General features: G+C 32.4%; 1 protein-coding gene across 1 annotated transcript in view; it reads left to right on the top strand.

The window, feature by feature from the left end:
* The first annotated feature begins 15,265 nt into the window (after positions 1-15,265).
* LOC143083500 (uncharacterized) overlaps positions 15,266-21,271 on the top strand; it is a 119,571-nt gene continuing 113,565 nt past the window's right edge. Inside the window, exon 1 of the mRNA XM_076259760.1 lies at positions 15,266-15,350. Coding sequence (XP_076115875.1) covers positions 15,317-15,350 — 34 coding nt within the window. The 5' untranslated portion in view covers positions 15,266-15,316. The remainder of the gene's footprint in view (positions 15,351-21,271) is intronic.

Genomic DNA, 21,271 nt, shown 5'->3' with positions numbered 1-21,271 from the left:
ATCTATCCCATCGAACTAGAGATAAAGGATACTACAGATACAAATAAGTCGGCTTCATATCTTGACTTACATCTAGAAATTGACAATGAGGGTCGGTTGAAAACAAAACTTTACGACAAAAGAGATGATTTCAGCTTTCCAATTGTGAACTTTCCATTTCTAAGTAGCAACATTCCAGCAACACCTGCATACGGGGTATATATCTCCCAATTGATACGATATTCCCGTGCTTGTATTTCCTATCATGATTTTCTTAATAGAGGGTTGCTGTTCACAAGGAAGCTATTAAACCAAGAGTTCCAAGTGGTGAAATTGAAATCATCCCGTCGCAAATTTTACGGACGCCATCACGAGTTGGTTGACCGTTATGGAATAACCGTTTCACAAATGATATCGGATATGTTCCTTACGTTGTAACTACAATCCCCTTCCCTTTCATGAATGTGACCTACCGAATTAGACTATTTACCGGATTTGTAATCACATAAGCAACACGACGGTTGCCACATGTGGAGCAGGATCTGCTTACCCTTCCGGAGCACCTGAGATCACCCCTAGTTTTTGGTGGGGTTCGTGTTGTTAATTCTTTAGTTTTCTATGTTGTGTCATGTTTACTATTGTTTTTCTGTTTGTCTTTTTCATTTTTAGCCATGTCGTTGTCAGTTTGTTTTAGATTTATGAGTTTGACTGTCCCTTTGAGACCGTGTATATTTACGCCAAACATTTTTCATTTTAAGCTGAAAAAATAGATTTTGCAAAATACTCTACAAATTTAAAAGTTTATTGGTTTGATAAATGTATCAAAAACTGTTGAATTCACTTCTGAAAAATCATTTTCGTTTTGAGATTAGAAATTTGTAATTTTCATGATATTACAATATTTAATTTCACGAGGATAATATAAAAAGTAATGATAAGTTTGTCTTTAAAAGATTTCATCTGATCAACAGTTTGAATAAATTAAAACAATTGAATTTGATTGCTTTAGAAAAAAAAACCAAATTTCAATCTCCTTCCTAAGAACAAAATATTGAAATTGCTTACCTTAAGCATTTTTCAATTTGCCTTAAAAAATTGAAAAATGAAAAATGCTCCAACGTGGAGCATTTTCAATTTGCCTTTAAAAATTGAAAAATGAAAAATGCTCCAACTTGGAGCATTTTTCAATTTGCCATGAAATATTGAAAAATGAAAAATGCCCCATATTGGTTGAATTTTATTTTTTAGAAAATTTTCTCAAAAATGAAAATGTTTTTGTGTGTAGCATTTTTCAATTTTTGTAATCGTTTGACAAAACGAAAAATGCTCTAAAAAGGTTAAAGAAATTGATATAAAAGATATTGAAAAATAGATAATCAAATTATTTATTTTTTCATTCATTGTTAACACTTTAGAAATTTTGTTTTTATGCTTTAAATATAATACACATGTGTGTATGTGTGAACCCGTAAATGCACATTTATAACCTAGCCCCGAAAAGATAGGAGAAGAGTAACGCACCAGCAATTTTTTTACTGATGTGGCACAGAATATCATGCAATCTTTATTTCCCTTCCTATGTCGTTATTAACATTCAGGTTATCTTAATATTCTATATGTAACTGTTAAATCAAATAGATATTGGTATGTTGAATTCATTGATAAAGATATTTAATTTTACTCTCAAGTTAAGTATTGTTTTAAAAGTTAATAAACATTTAATATATGATCTGAGCCATTTATGAGTGTTATGATCAAGGTATAACTATGCCTGATTTGAAAACGAATTTGAGGTTTTTTAAATGAGTATGCAAAGCTGGTAACAATAACAAAGGGATCTAAGCCCCAACGACAGAAGAGAGAGTTATTCACAAATGTAAAGTAAAAAAAATGTAAGATGGACTTCTAATAAATTAAAATTTCGTACTTTCATGCACTGGCTACGCGTTTGGTAATATCCTCGGTGACAACCTAGAAAAGATGTAAAGATAAAAACAACACCTAGGAAAGCTGTTATTTTCCCAATCTCCATGTATAAAGTTGATGAATGTGCCATATTCCTTCTAAATACGGCTTATTTTGGAAGTCATTTTTTAACTAGATAACATTCATTTTTTCACTGTTTTTGATTTCATTTATTTACTTAGCTATTCAGATACCAATAGTGCTTTAACATTTGGCATCCATCGTCTCAGCTGTTCAGAATTACTCAGGTTACTTTTTGGTCCCGCGAGCAGGGTGTTGATTTTTTTTTTCTGTTTTTAACTGAAATACATTATTTTTGGAAAACTAATCAGGAATGAAGTCGACTAAAGATACGACTGTCGTTAGGAGACAATTTTTAAAACCTAGGTGTATAATTGTTCATGTTGTCTTTTGTTTTTATATTATGGTTTATTTGGTAAATGTATAGTAAAATAGGTTTGATGTTGTCAAGACTGATATTGCTGATTACTTTGTTCATTTTGAGACAGATTTTCTATTATTTAGAATGAATGTGAGGTGGCATTTCAGTTATAAATGAACTTCAAATGTGAAGCTAGTTTACGTTTCTCTAGATATAAGAAGATGTGGCATGAGTGCCAATAAGACAGCTCGTCTTCTAAGTCACAATTTTTAAGATAAAAACCATTATAGGTCAAAATACGGTCCCTACACAGAGTCTTGGTTCACCCCAAACAGTAAGCTATAAAGTTTCCCAAAAATAACAAGTGCAAAACTATTCAAACGGGAAAAACAACAGTATAATCTATATACAGAACGAGATATACTTATGAATCACACGAACAAACGACAACAAGTAACATTAGAAGATAACAAAACCTTTAAACAGACTTATTAAGAAGGGATATACATTTGTAGTTACTATATTGTTGTCAGGTCATTAAAGTTTTCATATTTTGGCTTTAATATTGATTCACTTATAGGGTCTTTACATCGGAATTAAACAGATTTATTTAAAAAAAAACAGTTGTTGGCATGACACGGGTTATGTTCTTCTCTTAAATACTTTATGATTGTATAATACTAAACCCCTAACGGGAGTTGCCTGGAATTCCTACGATTAAGACGTAATCGTTCAATCAGTTTAATTGAGGCTTGGAGCTGGCATGTCAGTAGTCTGTTGTTATTTATGTATTATTGTCATTTTGTTTATTCTCTTTTGTTTTCTGACATCGGACTCGGAATTCTCTTGATCTGAATTTTACTGTGCGTATGGTTATGCGTTTACTTTTTTACTTTTGCCAGATGTATTGGGGGAGAGATCTCAAAAAAATGTTTAACCCCACCGCATTTTTGCACCTGTCCCAAGTCAGTAGCCTCTGGCCTTTGTAAGTCTTGTATTATTTTTATTTTTATTTTTTTGTGTTTAGTTTGTTTAGTATGACGTCCATTATCAATGAACTAGTAGATATATATTTGTTTAGAGGCAAGCTAAAGGACGCCTCCGGGTGCGGGAGTTTCGCGCTGCATTGAAGACCTATTGTTGACCTTATGTAGTTGTCTGTTCTATGGTCGGATTGTTGTCTCTTTGACACATTCCCCATTTCCATTCTCAATTTTAGAAAAGGGTATTGTCTATATAAAAAAATAGAAGGTTCAAAATTATTATGTCTGAAGCTGTCAGGGACAAGATAAAAATTATCAATATTTTGAGTCAGAGATGGCAGATCTTCCAATGATGCCCGCCCCTCCCCCCTCCAAAAAAAAGTAAACAACACTAAAATCTTAATCCGACATTACATATGGAATTTTATTTCATTCACGTGAATGATGTTTGAGTGACTCGGTATGCGCCTTTTCCTAATTATATATAAATTCCTTTTTTTTTGTTCTCCAGATCCCATTTTTGGTGTCCCCTTGATTTCATTACCCAATTTTTATAATCCTATATCCAACATCCCCTTTTTGTAACCTCAACATCACCCCTCTTTATATCCCACTTCGAGGGCTACTTGCAAGATTCATTTTTATCAAGATGGATTTTATGCCCAAAATTATCAGCCTGATATGGAACAGTTTCGTGATCCCTGTAAAAAAAACCAAAAAACTTGTGACTTTCTGTTTACATAACGAATATAAAATGGGAGCGGATGAGCTACATAAAATATAATAGTATAAAAAAGCGGCAATATCGATAAATGTTTTAATGAAATTATTTAAAATTTCTCAAATTACAAGAGTGCACACGCTGAAATGTCTCTACTTCTTTACTAATCATTGATATTATGTTGAGGGGGGTCGGAGGGGTCCCGATTCCGAAATCATGGACGTAAAAACATGAAATAGCGAGGTCCCGAAAAAGGTACTGCCCACCCTCTATGTTGATAGTCCTAAATATAAAGATATCCTACAACGATCACATAAACTTAACATGATCCAAGAAAATTAGGCCAAGATCATTTAAACACGACAAGAAATACATGTACACCTTACAATAAATCACTAAGTATAATTGACCTTTTTCTTATAGTTTCTAAGAAACAGACTTAACCGAGAAAACTAAACACACGAACCATGAGTATTTGACAATCCAAATGATCTAGGCCCGTTTCAGATGACAGTGGGTCCATTCCGGAAAGTTATAAATCAATACACGAGACTGGATACATGAACTTTCACATACTTTATTTTTCCATCTAACATATATACAATCACAGTTCATCAAGCATATTTACAAAACATTAATCATGGCAACATACATTAACCCGCCGCTGCTCGTAGATCGAGAGCGGGGCAAACCGGTGCATCACATGGTTCTCTCTATTTCTATCCCCTTTTCGTTTCAAAAGTAACCTTTATAAAATATGATCATGTACATTTATAAAAATTCATATATATGGCACATGAAAATATATAACGCTGCCGCATGCTCTCCGTGTATTCATTTACTCTATTCGTGAATGGCGTGCTTTTTAACTGACCTGACGACTACTAAACTAAGTGTTTGTTTTATTCATAATTTCATAAAAAAAAGAAGATGTGTAATCAGTGGCGGATCCAGGGGGGGGGGGGTTCCAGGGGTGCGCACCCCCCCTTTATTTTTGCCGATCAATGCATTTGTATCGGGACATATGTTTTTCACCCCCCTGCACCCCCCCCCTTTGCCCTGGGTTAGCACCCCCCCCCCCCCCCTTTCGAAAATTCCTGCATCCGCCCCTGGTAATGATTACTAGAGAAACATTTTTCCCCACCAGACATTAAATGATGATGAAGTAAGCAAGTATAGTTCATGGTACAGTCTTCAACACTTAGGAAAACCAATACCTCACAGCAAATTACAAAAGATTCCAAAATGAAAAATTTAAAACAATTCAATTCATTCAAGAAAAAATAATTTTACGGCTCATATATAGAACTCTAAGTGATTAAAGATCATGAAACTCGTTTTAGGTGCACAACCATCCCCTTAACATTGAACAGTGATAAACAGCATATTATAAAACTTCTTATAAAATCAGTTGAAAAGATTTGACTCATTAAATAAATAAATAAATAAATAAATAAAGGGCTACGCTGTAAGCCCATGCTACTCCCCTTGTCCTTATGTTTGAAATGAATTTTCTCAACGAATTTACAGAAGAAAAATTCCACAACTGTACAATATCAAATCAGAAATTATATAAAAAAAACCAAAAGGGTACTTAGTTTAATAACTGAAAAACATGAAAGGTAGCTTACATGTAAGTCAACAGATATAAACAATTCACTGAAGATTCATAAAATTTTGTAAAAGTGTTTATGAGTGATTGTCCAAACACTGGAGAAAAAAACCTTTTTAAAGCATAAAACTTCATGACACGGAAACGTAAAATCTGAAATTTTTAAAAACCGAAAGGAAGCATACGTCAATAGATATAAACAATTCTTCGAAGTTTGATTAAAGTTGATGGAAGCATTTTTGAATTATTGTCCGAAAACTGGAAAATCACCCCTTTTTAAGGATAAAATTTCATAACATGGAAACTAAAAATTTGAAATTCATAAAAATCGAAAGGGAGCTTACGTCAATAGTCAATAATCAATTCAACAAAGTTTCATAAAAGTTGGTGGAAGCGTTTTTTTCATTAATTGTCTGAAGTGTGGACGACGGACGGACGGACAACAGTATACCATAATATGTCCCATTTTAGACGGGCGTATAAAAACCAAGAAACAAGTTATTAAAAAGGCTAAACGCATAGTACAGATACTAACGTGCTTGAAGTTTGTGATGGTAAGTTCTAAGCGAATAACAACCTATAAACCATCATGTGTCTGAGTCTACAAAATCAGTCAGTAGAATTGCAATGGATTTTGACAAAAACAAAATACGATAATTTTATTATCGATACCTGTTAGGATTATAAATCAATTATGTATCAAATAGATCGACAGTTAATTTTTATCAATCTTTTTTCTGTAAGTTTGTATTCTCAGCAGAATCTCTATTAAAACTATGGCTTTATAATTCTCTTCATACCTTTTTTCTATTACATCGAAACACGATGATTTGATATAAACTGATATGAACAGAAAAAGATGTCGCTTACACGGCAACGAAATAACAACCCAACTAAACACATAACCAACAGTCTCTTGGGAAGCACTTACATTATATTGTATTTAACAGATGACAGGGGTCTCTATACATATATTATGTCAACTTCCGGGTTCAAGTCTCTGTCATGTCATTTGGGAGTAGAAAAGAACGCTACCAAGACAATGATATATAAGAAAAAAGCGACACGACTCACTAGAAGACGATTTTCACACACACACACACGAAACTTGTACAATGACAAAAGATTTATCTATTAAATATTAACTTTTTATTGACCTTTCTTTTGACTAGCAAACAAAAATTAAGGCTATTTAAAAGAGATGTTGTATGTCCCGAATAAAACGCAAAATCCATGACCGATCATGGTAACAGTCACGAAAGCAGACGGAATGTAGGATGAAAACTTCAATCAAATAGTTTGGGTGGGAGAGGGGGAGGGGTGTAAAATTGCTGCGAATTTTGTTTATCCAAAATCGATTTTACATATGTCCATATTTTACAATCAATTTCTCCCAAATTAAGTTAAGAAAAAGTGGGGGTGTCAGTGAAAAAACTATGTGAATTAAGTTTTTTTTATGTCGTCCTTTACTTCTTGTCTTTGTGGAAGCGTTGACAATGTGTACTATACGCTGTCATCATTTGCAGAAATTAAAACACTATGTTTTTCCGTTGGTGCCCCCCCTTTTTTTTGTGGGGAAAATTTGGTTGATTATATAGGTAATCACTGAAGCATGACTGGAGCGCACCCTTTTAAGTTCAGTCAGTGCCTCCCTTAAATGAAAAGTTTTGGATCCGCCACTGCTGCTGTCGTAAATGATGGTAGCGAGGATTAACTGTCGCTAATGCTTTACCAACTCTAGCCTCAGACTCGTTTATTCCTTTGCTTGATAAATGGCCTGTCATCATTTTACGACCGCGTATGTGGGTCCAACTTGAAAATAACACACACTATGCGCACAGCATGTTTTAAATGTAACTACTAGTATATATTCCATGTACATGATGCATATGGTTTTGAATACGTTTGTGTCGATCTGTGTCGATCTGGATTTTTTTTTTTTTTTTACTTTTTTTTTTTATTTCAAAAGAAGATTGTCAATGACTGAGACCATTTTTTGTGTCGACCTATTTGTCCGACAATACTCGTTTTTCTTTCACATATTAAAGATGTAAAATCATATTGAATAAAAGGTAATAGAATGTACATAAAACAGAACCTCATGGGAACTGTCTTATGTTTGTTGAAATACTATTCATATAATTATGATATATTCTTTGCTACATTTGTTTTTCCGGTTAAAGCAAATATAAGAAGTCATTTATCCTTCGAAATATAAGTTTACCACAAATACATGCATGCAAGTTAATTTCATATTTTTCTTTATTATTTAGATGATGCTTATTTGATATGTTGCGACAGAGAATTGTGATATTATAAGCTTGGGAAAAACATGTTTGTATTAACAGATTCAAAATATGGGAAATGCTGTACAATGCAGAAAAATACAAATTTGAAATCAAATACATGTACTTATCAGAATAATATAACATCTACATCCATCCCGTCCCATCCCAATTCATCCGCGAACCCTGTTCCGTGAGCATGTACAAAAACTGAAATAGACAATATCTAATATTCTAATATATTCCCTTCTTTTCTAACATGTTAAGTTTGAAACATTCAGCCACGATTAAATGCCCCTCCATCTACTCTGCATCGCCTATTAATTTCATTTTCAGAACAAAAACGGCTCATTGTTTGCGCTAATGCATGTTTGATTCCTAAAGAAGTCAAGTGTTGAGAAATGTCTTGGTGTGTTCTTCCGTCAAGTAGCATTTGTTGAATCAAACATCGATGGTCTAAAAGTTCTTCCATTCTTAGGGCAGGGCCTTTTGATATTCGGAGGGGGGAGGGGGGGGAATGGAGGATTTGTTTTTGATCGGTTATTTATTTTTGTAAACTAAGAGGACAGATTATTCATTTTCTGCACTATTGAAGCAAGATTTTTCATTTTCATTAAAGCAAGGGACTGATTATTCATTATCACCACTATATTTTTGATATTCGAAAACATACAATTTTTAAATGATTTGTTTATTATAACATGTATAAATAATACATATAGTATAGTCAAGTCATTATGTACCATTTAATTAGATTAACCATACCCCTCTGGAGAAATGAATATTTTAAATTCCCAACTGCATATACATGTATTGCATACATACATAGTATTAAAGTTTAGTTAGAACTAGGCACTTTTTTAAATGTATTGGCAAACATAACGCCGAGCGGAGCGATGCACATTTTTTTTAGGGGTTTGGAGCCACTGAAGGCCTAAGAAACTATAGAACAAATGATGCAAAGTCATGCTTTCTGGGTGTTCCAAAGACCCTTTCATAATCTGAAAATGAAGTTTTGTTTTAATAATTTTTTGACAATACTTTGGTCTCAAAGCAAAATGCATAAATTCAGTGTAAGACTGAAGTTTCTAGGAACAACACCAAAAGACCAATGTGCATGATAAAGCAAAAATGGACATCACATAGTTAAGTCTGTGGCTGCTGTTTTTTTTAAACTCATGATCAACTTTATAACAAAATTGCTAGATAACAAAAGGAATGCAACACTAACAGAATACAGAAGGCAATCAATGAACACAAGACAAATAAATAAGAAACATTGATCCCGAAAAATCAGTACTATAAGTCTGAGGGAAAACAGAACTTTCTGCTTGCAAGGCTGTGAACACAATTTGATATAGAGACAATCGTTTGGTTTTGAAATTTCCTACATGTAGTTACGGCCCTGTTAAAATAAAAGTGAGGTAAGGTTTCCTGAGACAATATACCTCAAGTTAAATGAAACCAATTTTCCGACATTTCAAGTATATTTAAATAATATTTATACTTCTGTTATTGAAAAATTTGGGAAGTGTTTCCCGATTGTTTTGGGGAAAAAGATGAATTTATGAAGAATCTGGTGCCATCTCATACTTTCGATTAGAACTGCTGAGTTATTTATTTTCTATACATTTCAAGTCAGGTAATTTATTTTCAAACTACCACAGAACAAACCATTTATTTTGTGATTATCAAGGCTGAGTTATCTATTTTCAAAATCCTCCTGCCCCCCCGCACCCTCCCCCCCCCCAAGAATATCAAATGGTCGTCCCCTTACAACATGTACATGTATATAAACAAAGGACTTCTTTCTTCACTTCGAGAGAACTAAATTAAAGATTTCAACCTAGACAATTAAAAAAAAAACATGACAAAGAAAAACAAAAGTCAGATATATAGACAGATTGATATATACAATGAATGACAGATTGATAGATCGAAAGATAGACGAAAACATGTAGCTACAAAGACAGCTAGATATATAGATAAAGAGAAAAAATGATTTTTTTGGTGGTCATTATCGTACTTGTCATTGTACCATTCTTGTTCAGTATTTGTTGATATCACACATAGTTCACACACATACACACACACCTTAAAAAGATCTTCAAGATATATTGCGCTTAAAACTAGAAAAAAGAAAACGGAAATATTAAAACATTTAATAAAAAGTGTCAACAATTTAAACATTTAAAACGCCTATTTTGAAACAAATTACATTTTCGTTCTCATTATTACACATTTAAATAATGGACATTTTTCAAATTTGAATATTGCACAGTAAAATGAAAAATGAAAAATTGCAGCATTTTTCATTTTTCCATATCAAACGTCAAATTGAAAAATGCTCCACGTTGGAGTATTTTTCATTTTTCAATATTTGAAGTCAAATTGAAAAATGCTCCATGCTTGAGCATTTTTCATTTTTCAATATTGTAAGTCAAATTGAAAAATGCTCCACGTTAGAGCATTTTTCATTTTTCAATATTGTAAACTAAATTGAAAAATGCTTAAGGTCAGTATTTTCAATATTTGCTTTTAAGAATAAAATTGAAATCTGTTTTGTTTTCTAAAGCAAACAAATCCAAATGTTTAAATATATTTTAACTTTTGACAAAATAAAATCATTTTTAACACAAACTTATTGTTATTTGTTTCAATATCTTCGTAAAATCAAAAATACAATTCCATGAAAATAACAAATTTCAAATCTCATAGAGAAAATGTTTTTTCGAAAGTGATTTCAACAGATTTTTGTTACATTTTTCAAACCAACTACATTTAAAATTTGCAGAGCAATTTGAAAATTTATTTTTCATTTTAAAATGATAAATGTTTGGCGTAAATGTACACGGACGCCTTTGGTATCTTTCGTCCCTCTTTTATACTAGTTCCCATCTATTAATAATTACTACAAATAGCAAACGGAAAAAAAACTATTTCAAACGAAATAAAGTACATTCATAGGTTGTTTTCCTGCTAGATATTCTTGGGAGGAAAGAAAGAAAATGGCAGTTTTATTTAACCTCACTTTCTGCTATATAGATACGCTCACTGAACAAAAATACAGATAAAATGTTACTCACATCTTGACTAACGTTTAAAAAGTAACCAATTATTGCCTGTTGAAAACAAAACTTTACGACAAGAGATATAATTACATTTTCCTAATTGTGAATTTTCCATTTCGATATTCCAAAGCTTGTATTTCCTATTATGATCACCTTGGTAGATGGTTGCTGTTGTACACGAGGAAGCTATTATACCAAGAGTTTCAATTGGGGCAGTTGTAATCAACACCATCACATGGTGGTTTGATGTTATTGAATATCTGTTTAACTGATGACAACGGATATGTTCAAATTGTCATAAATATAATCCCGTCCCCTTTCGACGAATTAGACTTATCATTGTGTTTGTACTGTGATGATTAACACGACGGATGCAACATGTGGTGCAAGATCTGTTAACCCTTTCGGAGCACCTGAGATCGTTCCCAGTTGTTGGCGGGGTTCGCGTTGCTCAGTCTATAATGAGTTTTTTGTGTGTTCCGCATTTTTGTTAGTCTGTTGGTCGTTTTTCTAGACATAGCGTTGTCAATTAATTTTCGACTTATGATTTTGAATGTCCTTTTGGTATCTTTCAGCATTCTTTCATAAAACACGTATCAGAAGATTGATCAAAGTCAACACAAGGCGGATGTGAACTCATGTGCTGGAAACGACAAGATCTTCAACTATAAACTTTATAAGTCAAACTTAGTTTTGATAAAACGTGAACTTTAAAACAAAAACAAAACAATTATCTGGTTAACTAATTTAAAAAATCCAGGCCATCGCTTAACATATTTAGCTGAATGTATAGGTCACGATATAATTTTTAAAAGTGAGATGAAATGTTACATTAATATTGTGACAATAATTATGTCTCTTTGGTATCTTTCACCTCTTTTAATTCTTTAAACTCAAATTTATCTTGTTGATTTAACGTCCTAGTCCACTGAGTGATCCTACAATACAAGATCTTCAAGAAATACTCTTCATTCGCAATAAAATTGGGAGCAGATGTCATTTATTTCTTTTACTGAGACTACTGGGTTACAGTTACGATTGCCTATGATTGACGATTTTGGCTTATCTGTTTAAATTTTTTATGGAAAGGTTTAAAAAGTGGGCGGGTGGTTTAATTATTTTGATGTGTTTTCATATTGAAGGATTCAAGCATATATGTACCTGGAAAGTTATTCGGGAAACAAGTGTCGTGCACATTGCAAATATTGAACCAGAAAGAATTATGCACATTATGACATATCTTTGTTGCTTCTCGTATGCTTACTCTGTTTCATCCAAATAAAATAAAAAACAAAGTACATGTATTCAGAATTGAGAAATTAGAGTAACAACTCCAAGTCATTTTTAGCTCACCTGTCCCGAAGGGACAAGTGAGCTTATGCCATCACTTGGCGTCCGTCGTCGTCCGTCGTCTGTCGTCCGTCGTCTGTCGTCGTCTGTCGTCTGTCGTCGTCTGTCGTCGTAAACTATTTCAAGAATCTTCTCCTCTGAAACTACTGGGCCAAATACTTTCAAACTTTAACTGAATGTTCCTTAGGGTATCTAATTTATAAATTGTATCCGACGTTTTGATCTATCAACAAACATGGTCGCCATTGCGAAAAATAGAACATAGGGGTCAAATGCAATTTTTGGCTTATAACTCAAAAACCAAAGCATTTAGAGCAAATCTGACAGGAGTAATATTGTTTATCAGGTCAAGATCTATCTGCCCTGAAATTTTCAGATGAATCAGACAACCCGTTGTTGGGTTGCTGCCCCTGAATTGGTAATTTTAAGGAAATTTTGCTGTTTTTGGTTATTATCTTGAATATTATTATAGATAGAGATAAACTGTAAACAGGAATAATGTTCAGCAAAGTAAGATTTACAAATAAGTCAACATGACGGAAATGGTCAGTTGACCCCTTTAGGAGTTATTGCCCTTTATAGTCAATTTTTAACCATTTTTCGTAAATCTTAGTAAACTTTTACAAAAATCTTCTCCTCTGAAGCTACTAAGCCAAATACTTCCAAACTTTAACTGAATGTTCCTTAGGGTATTTAGTTTGTAAATTGTATCCGAAGTTGTGATCTATCAACAAACATGGTTGCCATTGCTAAAAATAGAACATAGGGGTCAAATGCAGTTTTTGGCTTATAACTCAAAAACCAAAGCATTTAGAGCAAATCTGACGTGAGTAATATGTTTATCAGGTCAAGATCTATCTGCCCTGAAATTTTCAGATGAATCAGACAACCTGTTGTTGGGTTGCTGCCCCTGAATTGATAATTCTAAGGAAATTTTGCTGTTTTTGTTTATTATCTTGAATATAATTATAGATAGAAATAAACTGTAAACAGCAATAATGTTCAGCAAAGTAAGATCTTCTATTAAGTGAATTTGACCAAAATTGTCAATTGACCCCTTAAGGAGTTATTGCCCTTTAAAGACTTTTTTCACAATTTGTTCATCATGTTGACTTACTTTAAAAAATCTTCTCCTTTGAAACTGCTGTATCAATTTCAGGCAAACTTAGGCTAAATGAGTTTCAGAGTATCTAGTATAAATTTTATATTTTATTTCCTTGTATGTCAAGAAACATAGTTCCTATGGCTAAAATAGAACATAGGAGAAATGATTATTTTTTTTGGCTTTTGAAGAAAATAGGACGATCCAAAAAACATTTAACTAAATTGAAAAGCCAAAATAATCATTGATGAGAGATTTAACCAAAAGAATTAAGGTGAGCGATTCAGGCTCTTGAGAGCCTCTTGTTTGTATAAAAGATTGTTATATTTTAACGTGAGGTCTTATCGCTAAATATAATGTTTACATTATAGCTGACTGAAAATAAACATTTATACTTGCTTCAATACTGCCTATACATCTATCTATTTTACTTAACACTAACTCTAATAAAATAGATAGAACGCATGAATGTGTATTTTACAAGATAGTATGACGAACACTGTAGTATTGGATGCGTGTAGAATCTGTATAAAATGCATTTATCACAAAGATAAAAAAATTAAAGAACACCTATGTAGGGGGAAAGGGGGGGCATTTGTTGATGAGTGTCAGTTCATTAAGCTTTTATTTCTTCAGACATCATATCTTCTCGTGAAATTTATGCTTCCTGGTAGAATAAAGGAAATATTTTTTATTATTTTATACAAAAAATACAGGCATCAAAATGTATAAATGTAATGCCGTTAATTGAATTAAAAGAAATATGGTGCATATGTCAATGTTACAGCAACGAAAAGAGGAAAACGCTAAAAGATATCTTTTTGACCAAATATTCTTTTTTAAACAAACAGGTGTCCATATAATCTGTCAAACTCTGAATCGTCCCATGTTAATTTTTTTTTATCTCTACACTTAAACAAAATAAAGATTGCAGCCAATTCTCCAACTAAAGAAAAACATTTCGAAAAAATCACATAACTATATTTGGGAATAAAAAAAAATTTTGAAAAGGTAACAAACTTTTGAGATTTAAATAAAACAGTTAGAAAAGGTTTAAGATCTATACATGTATATGGGATAGACAAGTGAAAATTAGAATATTTTTTTTTCAATCTTAACCTCTCCATATTTTTTTCACGATGTATCCTATATAGGTGGGTGAAAATGTCCATCCAGTTCATCCAGTTCATATCCATATCATCTCCTGTGTGACACAATTTAATGTTTACATGTGTGTCAATTTTGTTTCCGTTTCCTATAGTCATGTAACGTCTCAATTGTTTCTGTCTTGGTTGTTCTTTATATAGACTCGTTATCGATCATGTAAGTAGCTGTCTACGTTTTATTTACATACATTTAATTGAACATCTTGAATGTCACTTCATATGTACTTGAACATTTCAAATGCGCTAAGAACCTAAATGGGAGATTCAACATACAGTAGGAGGGGGAAATAATAGAAGAAAAGGGTATACAAATCGTACGTCTGACTGTATCAGATCTCTTTAAAATCTTCAGTTAGAAGTTATCTGTTTGCAACCGACATTTTTAACACAAATTATTCACACAGCTAGTTTACTCTATGCTACAACATTCTTCTTGGTCGGAGAATGGTATTGATAATATTAAATAACTGTTAAATATTTAATGGTATGACACATTCCCCATTTCCTTTCTCAATTTTATGTCTTAACTGAGCCTCAAGTTGTAACTAATAATCCGGAGATATAGTTAACATTTTTTTAACATACAATTTCCGTTTAAGTGAGATAAAAAAAAATTAATAGACAATAAGTACTACCCTTCCTCTACTTCCTGGTCTAGAACATATCATTAAATGTAATTTGATTTTGAATAGAAATGTAAATGAAAATTGGACGTTTACAAAAAGACATTACTAGTAAGTACGTTATGTTACATCCTTTTCAAAGCAAAATATTTTGCAGATCGCTCTTTCTCCATAGGCATAAAAGAGGGTAATAACATACATGTACGAATATTTCATGTAAATTCCTTGGTATAAAAAATGCATTATCTGCCGATAGTGTTACTAGTCTTAGTACTTTTATTTATATACCGAAAGTAGAGCTTCGAAAAAAAACCTATCAGAATACTGATTTTCTTTATTTTTGTTAATTTCCTTCGAGTCACTTGGAGATCAGACTATTCAACATTGATCAGCAACACTCGGATTTTAAGCGTAGCAAAATGTATTCCGACTCATATCCTTATTGATAACAGTTCTGTCTAGATACTCCGACTGCCGCCTCGACAAAAAAGCTTTTAGGCCGCGTACCCGTCCACTTATTTGTCAAATATAAATCATTTATATTTCAAAGGTTGTATACTTTTCTAACTACAAACTAGACATTCTCAACTCACAACTAATCTTTCGTAACTCGCAACTCGACTTTTATGACACGGAACTCGACTTTCTTAACTCGCAACTCGACTTTTGTAACTCTCAGCTCGACTTACTTTATTTGCAACTGGATATCATCTTTTTAGAAACCATAGAATTGTGCCTGTCAATCTATTTCTATACACTAGTCAACCTTCCCTACCTTATTTGAAGAAATACTACAGGTTTAATTATATATTTTTAAATCATTTTTGGCCGTGATACAATTTTAACAAATTTATTTGGTGAGAAACGTTTCTTTAAATTACATATGTGATGGACTATTGATAAGGGGGACTCATTCATATACAAAACATTCCCATGCGTTAAATTCAATGAACAAGTCATTTTCCTTAAAGCAAGTTATTTTACACCTAGTACAGTAGCTAGAGTATACAAGTGTGTAATACTATGACTAATACAGGTGACCATTTAAAAGCTTCATTTCATTTATTTACATCTTTAATTCACATTAACATTCAAAAGTAAGCAATGAATAGAGAAAATGAGGTGCTATCCACAATCAAAAAGGAAGTAAAAACTACACGTCTACAAAAGGAAAAAAATGCATTTCTATACTCCTCCCCCTTTTTATGTTTTTGTTAAGGTAGGAAAGGGGAGGCTCATGTTCACCTTGTTCTTGCTCCTTGAAAATTATTTAAACTGTTATTTTTTTATGGTTTAAACATTCTTATCTGCGAGATTTTTTTAAAGTATTTTGTTTAAATTCGTAATTGTATACATGTAATAGTTATTGTTTCACCTGAAACACAATGTACTAAGATAATTATACTGTACGAAATGTATTCATGACTTGTTAAAGGTATAAAATAGTATTGGATTAAACTTGAAATTGACATATAACTCGAGAAATGAACAGATATACTTCCTAGTTCTATCATATACTTACTGTGAAAGTATTCCTGATGTAAGGTACGTTTTCTTTTGTTAAAATATCACTTGATTTTTGTCTCATACGAAATATATGCATGTAGTCATACTACATATACAAAATGAGGATAAAGCATCTTATTATTTCTATAGTATGAATACATTTTATAAGATTATTTGCATTTGATTTAAAACATATTTATTCATAGTGGATTGTGATACAAGTACTTTCTTATATTAATCTCTTTTCCCTTTGCTGGTGCGAGCGCTGCCTTGTAGCGGCATTAGTATGTTCTTTTTCGAAATCTACATGGGTGTTTTTAACGTGCAATAGACATAACTATCTCTTTAAAGGGGTTAACCATTTAGCGTCTGATGGAATATTATCGTTTCTCAAGACTATACTCGCGAATGGTGTCCAATGAGAGCCGAAAATTCAATCTCCAAAATTTCGATCGAACAAGGAACCTCTGAGTTAAGTCCAATGCACTAACCACTACACCACGGCTCATGATCATTTGCATTTAAGTTTTAACATAATCAGGTAATCCTACCAAAGATTCATATCTAATATGTATTTGCATCAATCGTTTATTTCATCCAATCAGACGAATATTTCGATCGGTATGCATCTTTTTGTATTAGTGTTTCTAAAGCATTATGTTGTCGTTTTTGCACCAGACGATTTTTAAATGTATGTACACAACTAGTACACATTTTTTATTAGGGGCTAGCTGAAGCCGGCCTCCGGGTGCAGGATTTTTTTAAATCCTTTGGTGACCCTGGCCTGCTGTCTGATCTTTTGTCGGGTTGTTGTCTCTTTGGCGCATTCCGCGTTTTCATTCTCAATTTTAAGTCGATGTAAAAGTTCAATTTACAATGAATCATATCCAAATAATATATCTCTCATTCAAGGAAATCATTTTTGTTTAGACATACATGTACATGCAATTAATTACTCTTCGGAGCATTAAATTGTAATTATAAAATTTTATCATGTGATTTTCTTATGACTTTGCATATTACGTTACAGTCCGTTTATTAGTTATATTTTCTAAACTTTGTCCATTCCTTTTTTTAGAAACCAATGGGCCAAAATATCATGTTACACTAATCATCAAATAAGTTCCTGTTCGTAATGTCCTTTTGGAGTATAAGGTGTGAAAATATAAATGTCACCAAAAAAAAAAGGCAGGTCAATGAACAATACTTCAAAAGGTTATATAGTATAATGATTTAAATCATAATTAAGAAACTTAGTAACCCGTTAAAAGTTTCATATCCGAGATACAAGGAATAACGACTTGATGACGATTGAAAACGGGAGCAGTTCAGAAAAAATTTGCCGATCACTTTTCTGATGTCAGAAAACAGATTGATTTGGAAAATAGATCCTTTGCAACAATAGCATGTGTATTCCCAAAATCGGGGACACGACGTCATGTACGAAAGTTTTGTATATTAAGATAAGCTATAATTTTTATTAAGTCAAATTGTACTGCAAAGTTTTAGATATTAAAAACTTCTGTCCCAATACCATAACAGGAAGACTAAAAATAAGCAGAACTGTATAAAGATTAAAAAAATTCAATGGAAATTATTTATAACTTGAAGGATATATTGTAATGGCTAGAAAAACAAATTGAATCAAAATATATTTACAATAAGATAATTTACAATATTTAAGTATCTCATAAATTTACAAAGCCGTTCTGTATCAATATTTGGACAAGCTATTGCAAATAAGAATACATACCATATAATAATGTCAATAGCAAACGAGGGTCCTCAATGACCGAGTGGTCTACGTAGTCAAACTATTGTATCACTAGTACTTGTTTGCTAATGTTAACACGAGCATTGTGAGTTCATTTCCCGAACATTACAGGTGCGTTCGACTCCAATCTTAATTAACCATGATGTCAGTTTTCCTACCGAGGTTCGTTGGTTCTCTCGGGGCACTCTGGCTTCCTCCGCCAATAAAAAAAAACTGACCATCTCGAAAAAAGCAAATAGTATCGATTGTGGCGTTTAATAGAGAACAAGTTGAATGTTGTCAGATGGAACGTGATCTGTTATATATTTCCTACAAAGATGTTACCACTATATCATATTTTTTTAGAGTAATCAAATGTAATCCTTAAATTTTACAGAAGAGAAGATTCTTTCCAATTTATTGTATTATACATTTTTATTTTTTAAACATTGTATTGTAACAAAAATCTATTCTAAAATGCATGTAGTATTTAGAAACATAATATCAGATTATGAGCATTAGGGAACATGCCGGCAAGCCTTAGAAAGCGAGACACACATTGTTGTGATGTACATCGCAAGCATGTCTGCATTTCGAATTTGTTGAAATTCAAATGTCAAACTAGATGCTCCAAGGAGCCTGTGTCGCTCACATGATATTTTTATTTACAATTGATGCATAAAATAATGCAACCGTTATACTTTTTGCTCTAGTTTCAAAGATATAATTCAAAAACTGCATTTTCCCACATATGTTCTATTTTTAGCCATTTCTGCCATTTTGCTGGCAAGCAGGGTAATCGGACACGTTTCAAAAACTAAATACCCTAATGCTTATTGTGGCCAAGTTTGGTTAAATTTCAGGACAAGACTTTGTAAAAGATTACAAAAATTTACGAATAAATTGTTAAGTTTGACTTTAAAGGGCAATAACTCATTATGGGGTCAATTGACCATTTTGGTCATGTGTGACTTTTTTGTAGATCTTACTTTGATGAACATTATTGCTGTCTACAAATTATCTCTATCTGTAATAATATTCAAAATAATAATAAAAAACAACAAAATGTCCTTGAAGTACAGTTTTTTTCTGATTCGTCTGAAAATGTCAGGACAAATATATCTTAACCTGATTTAATTTATATCTGCATTGAATTTGCTCTTTTTACCCCTATGTTCTATTTTCCGCTATGTTGGTCATGTTGCTTGGCAGGTGGGATCATCGAACACATTTGTTTTAACTAGATACCATAATAATGATTGTGACCAAGTTTTGTTAAATTTGTCTCAGTAGTTTCAGAGGACAAGATTTTTGTAAGATTACATAATTTTACAAAAAAATGTTGAAAATTTAGTGTAAAGGACAATAACTCCCTAAGGGGTCAATAATTAAGAAAATAATTCATGGAAGCCATATATTGTTGGAAATTTACACATGGCCTGGGCCGTGATATTCTAATTTTATCCTGAGCGTTAGCGAGGGATAAAATCAACAAATATCACGGCCCAGGTCATGTGTAACAATCTATGACTTCCATGAATTATTTCGATTCTAATAGGACAAATACGGTCATTAAAATACTGAAGCGAGGATTGGTTTGGTGTGTGTGTGGCTGATCTTTTTTGGTTCCCTGTTAGATAAAGGTCAAATATCTGAATAAATCCGTAGCTTGCATGGGTAATTATGTGAATAACCGCTCGAAAAAAACCACTAGAAAAAAAAAACGTTTAATTCTTCTAATTCTCAAACCCAACATAAAGGAAAGGGTCTGCAAATAGGTTCCAATACATGTAGATTTACGTGGGAAGTATATTGTAACAGCCATTATTATGTATATCTCTGAGTCTGCGCTTAATATACAGTGGAGATCACTTCTAACCTCTCATTAGAACTGTCAGAATATTCTGTCATAGAACTGTTCCAATTACTTTACTATATATAATAGCAGATGTTTCTATATTTTTTACTAATCAAAAGTTACATGTACAAATATCGAAGTGGATAGGAGGTTATCCAACTCATCGGAAAAATATTTTTATGAGATTGGAAATGAAACATCATTGTTTACGTTTCTTCGTTCCCCGTTTTTCACAGTCTCTTCGTAAATATAACTCTGCATTTAATTCAAGTAAATTTGATCTTAATTTACCTTGTTTGCCTTGGATTTACATTCATGATTTGAGATTCTGTTTTGACAAATGTTCAAACGAAAATTGTACAGTCACTGGGGTAAAGCTGATGACCGTAACTGCATTCACGGTCATCCCAAGATGTCGGATGAAAAATTAGGTCAGTTTCTGTATTGTCTGTTAAAGTGTTTCTATATCATTTTCTTTACAAATCATACATTGAAACGATGTAAATTTATAAAAGAATCACTCGGAAATCACTAATTACTTCCGAGAAATGTGCATGAAACGGGAAATTCGATTTGAAAAAATCGCCAAGATGACCGTAAATCACAATCGAGATGACCGTAACAGAATCAGAGATTCATAACAAGGCTGACCGTAACTGCTTTTAAGATGACCGTAATTTGTAAATGATGACCGTAACTTTTAAAGGATGACCCTCAATTCTAAGAAATATCCGTATTTATATAACTATCTTTTTATATCAAATGATTAATCGTGTTGGTATATACATATTAATATGAGAGTTTTATCCTATAGGTAGAAGAAAATAAGACGTGCTTCAAATGCAAAGATTACCATATGTATCTTTTTTACAGTAGAGGGTTTAATTTTTAAAATGAATTTGACAAAAGACATGC

The sequence above is a fragment of the Mytilus galloprovincialis genome, chromosome 1 (assembly GCF_965363235.1).
Source record: "Mytilus galloprovincialis chromosome 1, xbMytGall1.hap1.1, whole genome shotgun sequence".
Lineage (NCBI taxonomy): Eukaryota > Metazoa > Mollusca > Bivalvia > Mytilida > Mytilidae > Mytilus > Mytilus galloprovincialis.
This window is presented reverse-complemented; position numbering and strand designations above follow the sequence as displayed.